Source organism: Acartia tonsa, chromosome 7 (assembly GCF_053477335.1).
Source record: "Acartia tonsa isolate MP-2025a chromosome 7, ASM5347733v1, whole genome shotgun sequence".
NCBI classification, from domain to species: Eukaryota; Metazoa; Arthropoda; class Copepoda; order Calanoida; family Acartiidae; genus Acartia; species Acartia tonsa.
Genome location: NC_137266.1, coordinates 7,139,710 through 7,154,206, shown reverse-complemented (window position 1 = coordinate 7,154,206; position 14,497 = coordinate 7,139,710). Strand labels below are relative to the sequence as shown.

Genomic DNA, 14,497 nt, shown 5'->3' with positions numbered 1-14,497 from the left:
CACAAGCCCCTAGAAGGAAAGTCCCAAAATGAAATGTGTAATGGTTACTTAGATCAGTTGTTTTAAAAAAGATTTCTTTAAAAAAAATCAGGTTGATATCTTCAAAAATAAGCTCAGAATTCCTGTTCTTAGTTTTGGGGGGTCTCTTGCTCCACAAGACCCTAGAAGGAAAGTCCCAAAATGAAATGTGTAATGTTTACTTAGTTCAGTTATTTTAATAAAGTTTACTTTTAAAAAATCAGGTTGATATCTTCAAAAATAAGCTCAGAACTCCTATTCTTAGTTTTGGGGGGTCTCTTGCTCCACAAGCCCCTAGAAGGAAAGTCCCAAAATGAAATGTGTAATGGTTACTTAGTTCAGTTATTTTAATAATGTTTTCTTTAAAAAAATCAGGTTGATATCTTCAAAAATAAGCTCAGAACTCCTATTCTTAGTTTTGAGGGGTCTCTTGCTCCACAAGCCCCTAGAAGGAAAGTCCCAAAATGAAATGTGTAATAGTTACTAAGTTCAGTTATTTTTAAAAAGTTTTTATTAAAAAAATCAGGTTGATATCTCTAAAAATAAGCTCAGAACTCATATTTTTAGTGTTTTGGGGGGTCTTTTGCTCCACTAGCCCCTAGAAGGAAAGTCCCGAAATTCATTTTTAAAAGTTTTCCGTGTACATCCAGTCATATAAGAGCTTTTACAAAAAGAATTAGGTCGATAACTATAAACACAACCCCACACGTCCCTCCCAAAATTGTGTACAAACTTCCCCCCCCCCCCCCTTAACTAAAACATCCATAACAGTCGGACTGCTTTTCCCCCTACTTCAACTATTTGTGTCGCTGATTAAGTTAGATTTTGAATTAAGAAATATAAAAGAAGTTAATACCTAACTACTTTTTATCAAAAAATGCGAAGAAAAAAATGAGATGTTACTGCTGCTATGTCTAGTGAGCGACAAAAAAAATAGAGAGTAGGGGGAATGCCTTGGCACAACATAGCCGCAACTCATTACCGTGCTTTTCAAGACAAAGGTCGAGCTATCAAAGAGTTCATTGTCTAATGGATGATCCCTTACTTGATATCCTTGGCATTTGAGGACGTTACTTTACAACACAAATTCAGTGTACGTTCAAGGTGGCGTGTAGCGGACTTGTACCCGAAGCATCACCGGGCCCCCAAAAGTTTATTATTCTTAATATCTTAAATAATCGAACACGCTTGTTCATATCAATCAACCGAAAAATTTACTTTTTTTCCTTAAATCGGCCATGGGTGTTTGTAATGCTTGGTTTTCAAAAGATTGTTGTAACCTACTTAAAAACGAAGAAGAAAGCACTCCTTCTTTCTTCGAATATAAGGAAAGGGTGAGTCTCAGAGGTAAAACTTAATCTTCTTATTATATAAAGTAGTAAGCGTTTTTTGTCTGTCCCGAAATATCTCACTAACCGCTGAAACAATATTGTTCTCCTTTACAGGGAAGCTTCTTATAGGTTCTGGGAAGGTTTTAAACTATTTTTTGAGAGGGCGTCTTCACCCCCCTCCCCCCAAAAAATATTTTTTTAATTCTTTTGAAACTCAAATTTAATATGGGATGAGGCCGACTTTTCCCCCTCCTAAATTTAGTCCCCCTAGAGGCTTCTAGGGGCGTAGCCGCTAGTCCTATTATATAAAGTAATAAGCGTTTTTTGTCTGTCCCGAAGGATCTCGCTAACCGCTGAACCGATATGGTTTTTCTTCACAGTGTAGCTTCTTCTAGGTACTGTGAAGGTTTTAAACTATTTTTGGGGATTGTGTCTTCTCCCCCCTACCCCCAAAAATATATTTTTTTACTCTTTTGAAAATCAAATTTTAAATGGGATGAGGTCGACTTTTCCTCCTCCTACCTTATCTGCCCCTAGTTTTAAATAAAGCACCACTTTTTCTTTACATATGTTTGTTTCTCATCCCTATACATGAAATTACACCCACACAATAATAAAGCCTCTCAATTTTAATATCTGAAACTATTAAAAAAATAATGAATAAAGCTTTTAATAAAGGGGTATTTCCATGAAGCGCAATTCAAATGTGAAACATTGTGAAAATCAATGCTCAAAGTATTTGATATAAGATTACTTAGGTGCATCATTCACACTAATTAAATGCGAAGCTACTCCATATTTCTTTTACTGATTTTCATTTGCTTTGTCCATATGTCTGTCAAAGATTTTCAATAATAAAGTTTTTCACTTTTGGAATGTGGCTCTCATTTGTGTACAGTCCCCTTTTGTTACAGCTTAAAATAGATGAGCTTCTGTCCATGAAACTTTAGGTCGGGTCCAACAACCAAGGAGAGTCTATCCAGAGAGGGATTGGACAATAGGCTGTTTATTACACTAGTCCCCTGAGTTTTATGATAACGTTTTATTACTCATTGTACATTTCTTTATTGACCATTGTCTTATACCTGTAGATCCCTGGAGCCTAAGCTAACTCTCCTTTGCTATCCATACACCCTGATTATGATGCAAGTAACAGACAACCTACTCTTTGATTGCAGAACCTTTGTCTGCAAGTCTTAACTATGCATTATAAAGGTTAGCCTATTTTAAGGCATGGCATTCCCCCAACTCTAACTATTAAAGATGCGCTTTTGACATAGCAGCAGGAGGAAACATTTATGACATCTTTCGTTAGAATCTCGGCCCGACATCATGTCATAACTAAATACTTTAATAGTTATTTCTCGTATCGTATTATAAACGGCTTTCCGCGGATATAGAATGTACAATTATAAGTTTAAAACTAGTTTTTTTAGCCCCGTGGTGCCGAAGGCACCGGCTAAAAAAACTAGTTTTAATCTTATGATTGTACATTTCTATATTCGTAGAAAACTGTATATAATACGATGCTAGACATAGTTTTTTCGTATGGATGAGAACCGGTTCCTATCCACCGGATTCGAATGAATACAAGAAAATGTTTCTACTGCTGCTATGTCAGGCACGCGACATAAATAGTTAAAGTCTCGGGAATGTCTTGGCCCAAAACAGGCGCAACTCATTACCATGCACTTAATACTTCTCAAAGGTAGTGCAATCAAAGGGTTGGTTGTCAGTAGCAAGATTTGGTTCAGAGATACACCAAAACAACACCTATCGGTGTATCCCATCCTCAAGAGTTTATCTAGGTTATCTGTATTGTATAATCAACCTAAAATTTATAGATGTTTTCATTCTTATGTTAAATGTTATTTTTGCCCGCATATTCTTTGTCGCTCTTATGGCTGTCATACTGGTTTCTGTCTAATATAAGTGAAACTAAAAGAAATGGTGGACTTTGATACAATTAGTATAGTAATAGAGCAGCTACAAGTTTACATATAAATAGAGCTAGATTAGTATTATATTATTATTTTATTGAAATTAAATATATTATTCTGTAAATCGAGTATAATGATTTATGAAGTATAGAGGTAGCAAGGATTGGCTATTGCTAACGTCACAGCTATCTTCAAGATATTGGCTTTGGATCATCTCAATCTAAATATAAAAATATTATGGATTTTGTGCAGCTCACAGTATAACAGGGGTGATTATTCTGCAAAATTGACCCTACTAAAGGAGGGGGAGGGGGGGGATAAAAAATATGTGGTTTGGAAAAAAGAAAAAAAAAATAAGAGAACTGAGAAAAAAAATTTCCATTCTCCCCCCCCCCCTTCCCTCCTTGGTGAAAAAAATGTGTGTGGATAAATGAATAATATATACCTAGAGTTCTTTAAATATTTTTCCATTCCCCCCTCCCTCCTTGGTAAAAAATATGTGGGGAGGGATTTTTAAAATTTGTGGCAGGGGAAAAAACAAATCTTGTGCAGAATATACACCCCTGTCGTAGAATGCTCCTGGCATCGATTATATCACCAAAAAAAATATTATACTTTTAAGGCTACTAGCTGATTCATAATGGCCTTAAATAACTTAAAACTATGTACCTTTGAATGACAATGTAAATGCAATAATTATATGTTTTTTTCTTCTGCATATTACTGTCCACGGTAAGCTGAAAAGTCGGACCCCATACCCCTGTTGTCAATTCATTGTCCATTGTCTTGTCCCCTGTACATACCTTGGCAAGGGTGGCAAGATCCATGGTTAAACCATTCTTCTCTGTTTCCAGCACCTTCTTCATGGGCAGCTTAAGTCTTGTCTTTCTCATGCACCTCCAACTCTATCTTGCTGATAATAAGAGTGATTAGGTCCATAAGAAGCGCAGCAATAATAAGGATGAACGTTCTTTTTACAAAAAAAAACTCTTTAGGTACTATAATACAATCATGGATGGACAAAAATTCGTTATATAGCAGATTTTCAGTAGTCCTAGAAAATTAAGACACTTTGAAAATTTTGGTACCCATTATTCCTCCCCCCCCCCCTCCCCCCAACACCCGAGAACAATATTTTTTATAATTAGGTTAGGTTATAGACTAGGGGGCTAAAAAAAAAGTTTTTAATGTTATAATTGTACCTTTTTCATCCGTGGAAAGCTATTTATAATACGATGAAATAAATAACTATTATAGCCTCTTATTATAGACAGCTTTACGTGGATATACAAATGAAAAATTAGATTAAAACAAGTTTTGTTAGTCCAGAGGGGCCGATGATTTTGTTTTAATATTCGTGGAAAATTTTGTAATACAAATGTGGCTGAGAATCTAGGGGTATAGTCCCTTTCGTGGCAACGCACCTTAAAGGGCGATTCTTCGTATTTTTCACAGTTGTTTTTCTCCTATTTCTAGCCCCTGCGGTGGGCTCTAACCTTGCGGAGTTAATTGCCTAACCCTGTGGGGCAATCACCTAAAGCTAACCCAATATAACCTAACCTAAAATGACCTATAAAAAGCTATTTAAAAAACACGAATCGCCCCTTAAGAGGCGTTGCCACAAAAGGGACTATTCCCGAATATTAAATACCTAGCAAAGCACAACAATATTTAACTACTATAGATGTTCAACTTTCACTCCCGATTCATAAATTAAAGGTGCCAAGAAGAAGCCTATCCGCGGTGCACCTATCAGTCAACCAACATCCCGGCTGCAAAGTTCTTCGTTCTCTCCTCAGCACTCAACGTCATCAACATCAAGGACGTCATCAAGCCATCCTACTTCTGAACTTTCTTTTTTGCCTCACACCCCTCTCCAACATTAATTAGACTTTTACTAATTATGGCTGGAATTGAACCTAATCCTGGACCCCAAATATTTCCTTGTGCAGTATGTCCTCAAAACGTTACCTGGGCCTCTCCATCAGTAATTTGCTCCAAGTGTCACAGATGGTGCCACGTCAGAAAAACAAATAATTGTAGTGAACTAAAAAGTGTTAAAGAATGGTCATCTAACTGGCAATGCTCCAAATGCGTCAAGAAAAGTAAAACTCCATATATTGTCAAGGACAGTTTCAAACTACTTCAATTCAACTGTAATGGGCTTAGAAGTAAAATTATAGAAATTATCTCATTTATGAAAGCAAATCAAATTAAAATAGCAGCAATACAAGAAACAAAACTTAATGAATCTTCAACCCTCCCCAATCTTGGTGATTATGTTTTAATAAGAAAGGACCGAACAAAGGATGCTGGAGGTGGACTTGCCTTCATTGTTCACAACAGTATTCAATACCAAAAGTTACCTGACTCACCACCTGACCTCCATATAGAAACCGCAGGAATTAAAATAGCTGACATTACCATCATAAATGTATATGTACCCCCAGTCACAAGCTGTACTCCTGGGTATAATCCAGATTTCTCCAGAATCCTATCTCTGGGCGATGCCATCATTTTAGGAGATTTTAATGCTCATGACTCACTCTGGCACTCAACCATCAAAGACACCAGAGGAGAAAAACTTTCTGAAGATATATCTAACTCAAATTTTGGAACTCTTAACTGTGATAAACCTACAAGATTACCTACATCTGGTCAACCTACCTCACCTGACATTAGTCTAGCTAGTCTCTCTCTCCTACCTGTGATAGAATGGGATGTAATAACCGCACTAAACTCTGATCATTTACCTATAGTTTTAAAAATTCAAGCAGATTTCCAAGAACAGTACAGTAATAGAAGAACATTTGTTAATTTTAATAAAGCAGATTGGGCAACTTTTTCATCATTAACCGAAGAAGAATTTAGTAAATTAGAGGATCCGGAAGATGTATATCAAGGGGAAAAGAAATTTAGAAAAATTATTAATAAAGTATCTAATCTATGCATACCTCAAGGCAGAATTAAAACAGTTTATCCTGAAGTACCTAGGGAAGCCGCAGCTCTTATTAAAGAAAGAGACGAGTTAAGAAATAATGATCCTATGTCTGATAACATCAAGATTTTAAACCAAGAAATCAGTGATTTGGTAATTAACCACAGAAAAGAAAAATGGAAGCAAGAAGTTGAAAAAGTTGATCGTTCCTGTTCTACCAAACTCTTTAAATTACTTAAAAGAATAAATGGCAAAAATCAAGAATCAGGAAATCAACCAATAAAATTTAAAGGAAAATATATCTCCAATCCATCAAAAATAGCTAAATTCTTTAATAAGCAATATTCTTCAGTTGTTCACCATAAAAGCTCTAAAGAGAGTAGAAAGATCACCAAAGATATCAGGAAAAATAACTTAAATGACCATCCAACTCATACAGCTGAACAAACCAAAGAAGCTATTAAACAGAGTAAATCTTCCAAAGCCCTGGGACCTGATAAAATATCTAACTTACACCTGAAACATTTAGGACCAAATGGAATTTCCTATCTTACAAAAATTTTCAATCTCTCTTCATCAACCTGCAAGATTCCTGCAATTTGGAAATCCTCCATTATAATCCCGCTCCCTAAACCTGGAAAAGATCCTGATGATTCCAAATCCTACAGACCTGTCAGCCTTCTCTGCCCTGCAATTAAAATTTTGGAACGTCTGCTATTACCTACCCTTACAAACAATCTTGAACTTCCAGATTTTCAACATGGATTCAGATCTGATCACTCTACAGTTACTGCACTGTATGATTTTACCGAGGCTGTTGCTCAAGGTTTCAACGAAAATCTTCCACCTGATCGTACAATATTAGTCCAGCTTGACTTATCAAAGGCATTTGATATGGTATCGCTGGATAAACTTATTAAAGATCTGAATGCATCTTCCCTTCCTGAAGGTGTAAAACGTTGGCTTAACTGTTATTTAAAAGGTAGACAATCAAGAGTACAATTCAGGACCAAAAAATCAGCCTCAACTAACATCAGAACAGGAGTACCACAGGGAGCTGTAACCTCACCCCTTTTATTCAGTTTTTACCTGTCTAAACTTCCATCACCACCTGCAGGTATCAAGATCATCCATTATGCAGATGATATTTCTGTTTATACATCTGGAACTGATCTGAATGAACTATCTCTAAAACTGAATGATTATATGAAGACTCTTCTTGAATATCTAGATGAACGAGAATTATCTGTCTCCCCAGAGAAATCAACTGTCACTCTGTTTACCTCTGACAGAAAACAAGCCAACTACCATCCACAAATCTTCCTTAAAGATAAGTTAGTTCCTCTTGAAAAACACCCAAAACTCCTTGGAGTTACTTTTGATCCTCACCTTAATTTTTCTCATCATATTCAGGCAAGTTTAGATAAATATAAACCAAAGATTAATATGATGAAAGCCATTGCTGGATCTGATTGGGGCCAAGAAAAAGAAAATCTCATTCTTACCTATAAATCTCTCGGACGAAGTGTTCTAGAATATGGCACCCCTGTCTGGAGCCCAATCATTAGCGACAGCAATTGGAAGGACCTACAAATTGCACAAAACAAAGCCCTACGGATAGCAACAGGTTGCCTGGTCATGTCTAGTATTGATCATTTACACCAAGAAACTAAAGTTCTTCCCATAAAAGATCATGCTATGCTACTTACTGAACAGTATGTACTTGCCATGCACCTACCCGGCCACCCTGGACAGAAACACCTTGATAGACCACCACCACAACGTAAAATGAAGTCTACTGCTATTGATCTCAAGTCAAATGTTCGCCAATGCCTTCCTATCACCAACAAACCATCTTATAAAAAAGGTCTGAAACGTCTACACACAAAAGTAGTCAAAACATGCATTTCCAAATATTCAAATAATCGAGTCCTTGGAACCCGACCTCCAGAAGTTCACAAAAGTGAACTGAACCTGAAAAGGAAAGCAAGAACAAGTCTCGCCCAACTAAGGAGTGGATTTTCAAGAAAATTAAATAGCTATCTGTATAGAATTCAAGAATCCGCTTATGATCACTGTCCCAACTGTAATATCTCCCCACATGATGTCACACATCTTTTCAACTGCCCGGCAAAACCAACAAATCTTAAACCTATCGACTTATGGAAAAAACCTTCTGCTGTTACAGCATTTCTAAAACTGGATGGAACTTGATGACGAAATTATTAACAGAATGATGAACAGTGCCGAGGCTACACACACACACACACATTCATAAATTAAACATGAGTGGTCGTCGACAGCTCCTCCCTCCCTCTATTTTTATACATTTTTGCTTTGAATACAAGCTGCTAATAGAAGATAACTTAAAGGCTTTTTTCTCGTGCTATTTCGGTTTAATAAACAAACTGTTGATATAAGTTTAAAAACAATTTTACCTGGAACTAGTGGTAAATTCTTCTACAGGTCAAGGTTGATGTCTGAGACACCATGGAGGGTCCATTAACTGAAAAAAAGGGCTTGAATGTTCTCTTTTCTGGCTAAAACCTCTCATACAAATTCCTATAAATAAATTAGTTTAGTTGTCAGCTTATTCGTTTAGATTATATCAATCCCATTCCACTAAATTCAAAAGGATAACAGATGAAAAGTAGGTAATAAAAGTTAGGTTTTGATGTTAATTTGACTTAGGAAACAAAATCTATTCTGCAGTTTAGTTGGGGCCAATAAATCGATTAATTTTATTTTTTTCAATTGTCCACAATAAAATAAAATACAATACATGATTTTTAGTCATGGGTTTGACTTTGAACTGGTTTCATTCCAGTGGAATTTAGTCATAATTGGAACTACCTGTATACGCTACATTTAAAAAAATAAATTATTACCTAATGATGATTACAGCCAACTTGGCCTGACACACACATATAAACTTTGATTGTTTATGTTATGTATGTCGTCCCGTCTGCTATTTTAATCTCAACATGACTTTCATTTGCGTACGGGGGGGGGGGACAAATTTTCTCCGTAAATATTTTCCTAGTATTTAATATTAATATTTTCCTAAATAATCAGATTTTCAGTACTGTCTAGGAAGTTTTTTTCAGAAACCTTTTTCTCATTTATTTGTACTGCAAAATAACAACACTATTTATGCAAACTCTACACGCATCCTGTTGTGAATATGGGTATTTGAATATTGTAGGGAACCACTCCTCTTACGTCATGAATTGGCCCAACTTGGCTAGGTTTTTAGCCATAACGGCCTTATCCAATGGAATATCTTTATTTGCTTGAGTTATTCATAATGTATATAATTGCACCTTTGATATAAGCTCATATCATATCCAACCTATATTCGCCCTTTAACAAATTTATGTTGAACCATTAAGTTTCTTTTTACATAACCAAAATTTGGGAATTTCCCTTCTCCCCTCCAACCAAACAATGCTTCATGCTCCATTTACCTCCTTCCCATCGCTCTTGGACATCCCTGTTATGCACAATAAGGTGAGCAACACCTTTTCTTTGGGTCAAAAGTAAGACGCACATACCATCAAAAGTTTCAAAAATGTACCCCAGTATTTTTAAGATTTTTACTTCTCATTTTTCTATTCTGTTAGGTTAATACCATAAAATTGGGTGAAAATCTAATCCCATCCTGATATATTCAAGCTTCAAACTCCTGATGGCATAATATCGATTTGTGAAAAGGTAAAATTTGGCCTATTGCCCTATCATTAACCATTACAAAAGTAACTAAGTACCTTTTCTTGTAGTTTATCCCTGTAGGTTTGATATGTAAATGCTTTAGGTTCCTTAAAAATAGGATGAATTGCTTATGATTTAATTATTTTTAAAATTCATCATAGGCTAACAAGCTTTTTGTTTTATTTTTAGCGATTTAAAAAAAACAATTAAAAGGGAACATTTTCTAGGGAACAGTTAGCACTTTAGTCTTCCTCTGTCAGAAACAGTGATTTCTATTCGGTTCTCACTCAAGTTAAAGGGACTGAGCAGCAAAAAAAAATATATGTGTTTCTATCCATGTTTTATGTACTAAAAAATACTTTGTAATCCCTTTATGGTACAATACAATAATATCTCATTGCTTTGTATCTTTTTACTTTCTCTCTCTCCTGCCAATCTCTCACTCTCATTTTACCTTCTCTCATATAAGCACCTATATGTAGCTTTTCGGTTTTTAAAAAAAAACTTTCTGTAAATAGGAATTTATTGTCTTTTTTTATATAAAATCCTTTTACCTGACTGTCTGTATAAGATGTAGAAAGGCCACCTCCGATATCAATAGTTTTAACCTGGCCTAAAACATTGAAAATACTATTGAATTATGATATCCTTGTAGAAAAGTAACAAAATGTCTGTCTTTGTTTGTATCTGTAGCTTATGATCTTGCTAACTGCTAATCCAGTATGGTTCTCCTTAAAACACTATTAAAAATTCATGGATGTCGGACTGCTTTTCAGGATGTTTTTGGGTATTTTTGTATCTTTTAAATTTCGAGTATAGTCCCTTTTGTGACATTGCCTCTTAAGGTGCATTTCGTCGTAATTTCACCTATTTATAGCTCCTGCGGGGCCAATTGCCTAACCCTGCGGGGAAATCACCTGACCTAACTTAACCTAGAATAACCTATTAAAAGCTACAATGAAAATACGACGAAATGCCCCTTAAGAGGCATTGCCACAAAAGAGACTATACCCCAAAGTTTTCCATATTTCTAAGAGATTTTTATATCTGTAGCTGAAAGGACAAGTAATTTTTTTTATTTTTTACATAGTTTTTTATATCTTTGGTTTTTATGGTACAATAAATTTTTTTGTGGATTATAATATTTAAAAAAATAAAATTTCTCGCTGTTTTGAGCATCCAGTATGTAATCTACTTTGACTGTCATCTCACAATATGCAGGAAAAAGGATTTGTGACTTTTTCTACCTAAAATATATATTTATTTCAACAGATGCTCTTTAAATCTACTTGTCTGTATTCTTATTAATGATTTTTTGTGCTTTGCTACTTAAAGATGTTGTCATCCTTGTTGTCATACAATAAAGAAATATTTAAAATCAGTTTTACATATTAGGTTAATTTTTGGTAAATTATTTCCAAAATGAGTGTTATTATCTCCTCCCCTCCCCCCCCAAAAAAAATTTTTTAATGGGGTTATTCATCCTTCCTCCTGAGATTTTATAACATCCCCTTCCATCCATAAAAAATGTTTTGTGGTGGGGGGGGGGGGGGGGGGAGGTTAAATTATATTCTGTACTTTTTTTTTCGAAGATGCTTTCTAGCTCTCTTCGGTCATTGCAGGGTGGGGAGAAGGGATAAGGGAAAAGAGATGGGGGGGGGGGAAGAGATAGGGGATATAAACGGGAACAAGGGATGGGGAAGAAGGGATAAGGACTAGAAGGCCCATAATCAAATAATCCCACCCCTTAAAACGCCCTTATTTGAAATTAGTATATATAAATTTTACAATATCTTCAAACTGCCCCCCCCCCTAGACAAAGTGCTTCGCACGCCACTGAGACAGACATACGGCAATTAAGTCATAGAGTAGTTTCACAGACAAGAAAATATTCCTGGTACTCTTGACTCTAATTCAGATACAAACTTGTGCATTACTTCAACTCCTGAAGAAAATATTTTTTAATATTTTTAGGAATTTATACAGGGTGTTTCAATAGAAACGTTTTTTTTTAAATCTTAATTATGCATAGAAAGTAAAAACATTATATAAAATGCTTTATATATTTGGAAAACCTATTCTGGGACATTTATGTTTCAAAAATTTAAAAATTATTTTTTCAACAAACTATGCCTTAAAAACCGGTTTTTCCAAAGACCTTATTTTTGAAGATTTACAGATTTAAAGGTTGTGGAAAAAATGTTCACATTTTTAAAATTCAAATTGCGCGGCTTGTATTAATAGTAGAAAAACGTTATGCATATCGTTGGAATTGTCATAAACTCTATTTTTTGTGCTATTTGTAGTTTAGGAGCTACGTGATAAAATGTTCCAACTTACTTAAAACTTTTCAACCTTTCTCACAATTTTCAATGTAGCTTCTAAACTACAAATAGCACAAAAATGACACTTATATTTCCAAAAAATAGAGTTTATGACAATTCTAACGATATGCATGGCGTTTTTCTACTATTAATACAAGCCGCGCAATTTGAATTTCAAAAATGTGAACATTTTTTCAACAACCTGAAATCCCTAAATCTTCAAAAATAAGGCCCTTGGAAAAACCGGTTTTTAAGGCATGATTTATTGAAAAATTTATTTTCAAATATTTGAAACATAATTGTCCCAAAATAGGTTTTCCAAATATATAAAGCATTTTATATAATTGTTATATTTTCTATGCATAATTAAGATTTGAAAAAAAACGTTTCTATTGAAACACCCTGTAGGAATCACCTTCCTTCAATAACTTACTGACTCCTTCCAACAGAAACTTTGTATGCCGCTACTAGAGTATATTAGTTTAGATATAGATTATACATAAATCTATGCATCTATGAACGTTTTTATTAATTGAAGAAAATTTACATTGATCTTGTGCTTGTTAATGCTAACCTATTAAAAGATACTTGTATTCTTATATTAGGCACTAATGGTTTGAAACAAATTCCTTAATGGCTAAATTTTTCAGGGAGGGTATAATTTTTTTGGTAATTTTAGTGGCAGTTTAATGTTACAATCCTCAAAAATAGCTTAAAACCATCACATGCCGAGAAAGTGTTCCCTGAAAAGCACAAGATCTTAAGAGACAAATGAATGGACAGACAACCAATAATTGTTAGACATCCTGTTACTTTTGTAAATCGATAACTCAAGAACTAAAATAAAAAAACCTCTAAATTGAAAATGTACCCTTGACAAACATATCAAGGGGAATGCCTTGACTTCCAACATGTATATGCAAAGCAGTTAACCATTTATTATCCTGCAAAAAGTTTTTTATTTCAAATATTTGTAAATCAGATGTTGATCTAGTATTTTGATTATTTTGATAGTAGCATTCCTGTACCAATTAGGTATTATTATTATATTACTTTTATTTCAAACACATTTTTGGTAGTCAGATCTAGTATCGTTCTATGGATTTTAAAATACTATTCCTGCAGCAATTAGGTATTATTATTGATTATTTATGATTGTTATCTATTTTATCTTCTACATTAATGATAACCTCAAAATATTTGATAATTTTCTCCCTGGTGTCCTCGAGCAATGGTAGTCCAAATTTAGATTGTTTTGTAGCTGTAGACACCATTAGGTCAGCCCCAGCCCCAACTACTGGGTTTATTCGCAGCCCTGCGGGTTAAGATATAAACAAAATTGTTAATTTTTTCATTATGGTAGTGGTCGTGAACCATAATAATGTATCGTGTCATATTACAGACAATTTTATTGAATGAAAAACACACAATTATTGGCCTCTCGGCGAAAACAAAACTAAGATTATTTTTATTGAACCCAGTATTAGTGTCGGACTGATTATGACGTAACAAAAAAAAATTAGCCAATGAGAGGCCACTATGAATTTTACCATTGGTCAATAATGTCCTCTCATTGGCTAATTTTTTTTGTTACGTCATAATCAGTCCGACACTATTACTGGGTTCATTTTTATTTGATTTTATTTTTCGCCGAAAAGATTAGTTATTTTGGAGGAGGGTACCTCCACTCTCCCAAATTGAAACACCTCTGGAAAATAATCCCCCCCTACATTTTTTTGTTAAATCTTTCTATTTAAAACTAAAAACACCCACCCTTCCCTCAAATGCCCCTGTAGCCTCTAAGAGCGGTAGCTGCTAGTAGTATTAAATTAATGTATAATAAAAGTAGCAACGCCCCTAGAAACTTCAACTAATTTTGAATTGAAGTTTTAAAAAGAAAAGGAAATAAACAATCTGGGGGTAATTTTGTTCTAGGAGTGATTTACATTGGGAGAGTGGACATTCCCCTCCCCTAAAATAGTTAAAAATCTTCTCAGGACCAATAAAAAGCTTCACTGTAAAAGAAAACCATATTGGTTTAGCGGTTAGTAAGATCGTTTACTACAGTCAAAAAGCATACTACTTTAAATAATTGATATGTGTTTATATTTTATGCCTATGGCTGGTACTGGCCCACTGTAAGTCGCCAAATATTCACCAACTAAAAAAAAATCAAATCAAACTAGAGAGTAACAAAAAATATAAATAAACAAGGATGACAACATCCATAATTAC

At 34.6% G+C, this 14,497-nt stretch overlaps 1 protein-coding gene and 1 long non-coding RNA gene across 4 annotated transcripts in view; both read right to left on the bottom strand.

Annotated features, from left to right (window-relative positions):
• LOC145324757 (diaminopimelate decarboxylase-like) overlaps positions 1-14,497 on the bottom strand; it is a 58,277-nt gene that overhangs the window by 8,359 nt on the left and 35,421 nt on the right. The window contains exons 6-11 of the mRNA XM_080167367.1: positions 14,379-14,423; positions 13,453-13,577; positions 13,134-13,206; positions 11,835-11,883; positions 10,493-10,553; positions 9,995-10,045 (exon numbers count right to left, since the gene is read on the bottom strand). Of these exons, the coding sequence (XP_080023493.1) occupies positions 9,995-10,045; positions 10,493-10,553; positions 11,835-11,883; positions 13,134-13,206; positions 13,453-13,577; positions 14,379-14,423 (404 nt within the window). The remainder of the gene's footprint in view (positions 1-9,994; positions 10,046-10,492; positions 10,554-11,834; positions 11,884-13,133; positions 13,207-13,452; positions 13,578-14,378; positions 14,424-14,497) is intronic.
• Positions 3,365-9,598, bottom strand: LOC145324758 (uncharacterized). Of its 3 annotated transcripts, none has more exons than XR_013881321.1 (4): positions 9,116-9,598; positions 8,666-8,789; positions 4,093-4,198; positions 3,365-3,509 (listed from the first exon to the last, which is right to left on the bottom strand). It is a non-coding gene; the product is annotated as an uncharacterized LOC145324758 (long non-coding RNA). The 3 variants fall into 3 exon arrangements; XR_013881319.1 differs by having other exon boundaries at positions 4,093-4,202; positions 9,116-9,597; XR_013881320.1 differs by lacking the exon at positions 9,116-9,598 and having other exon boundaries at positions 4,093-4,202; positions 8,666-8,920.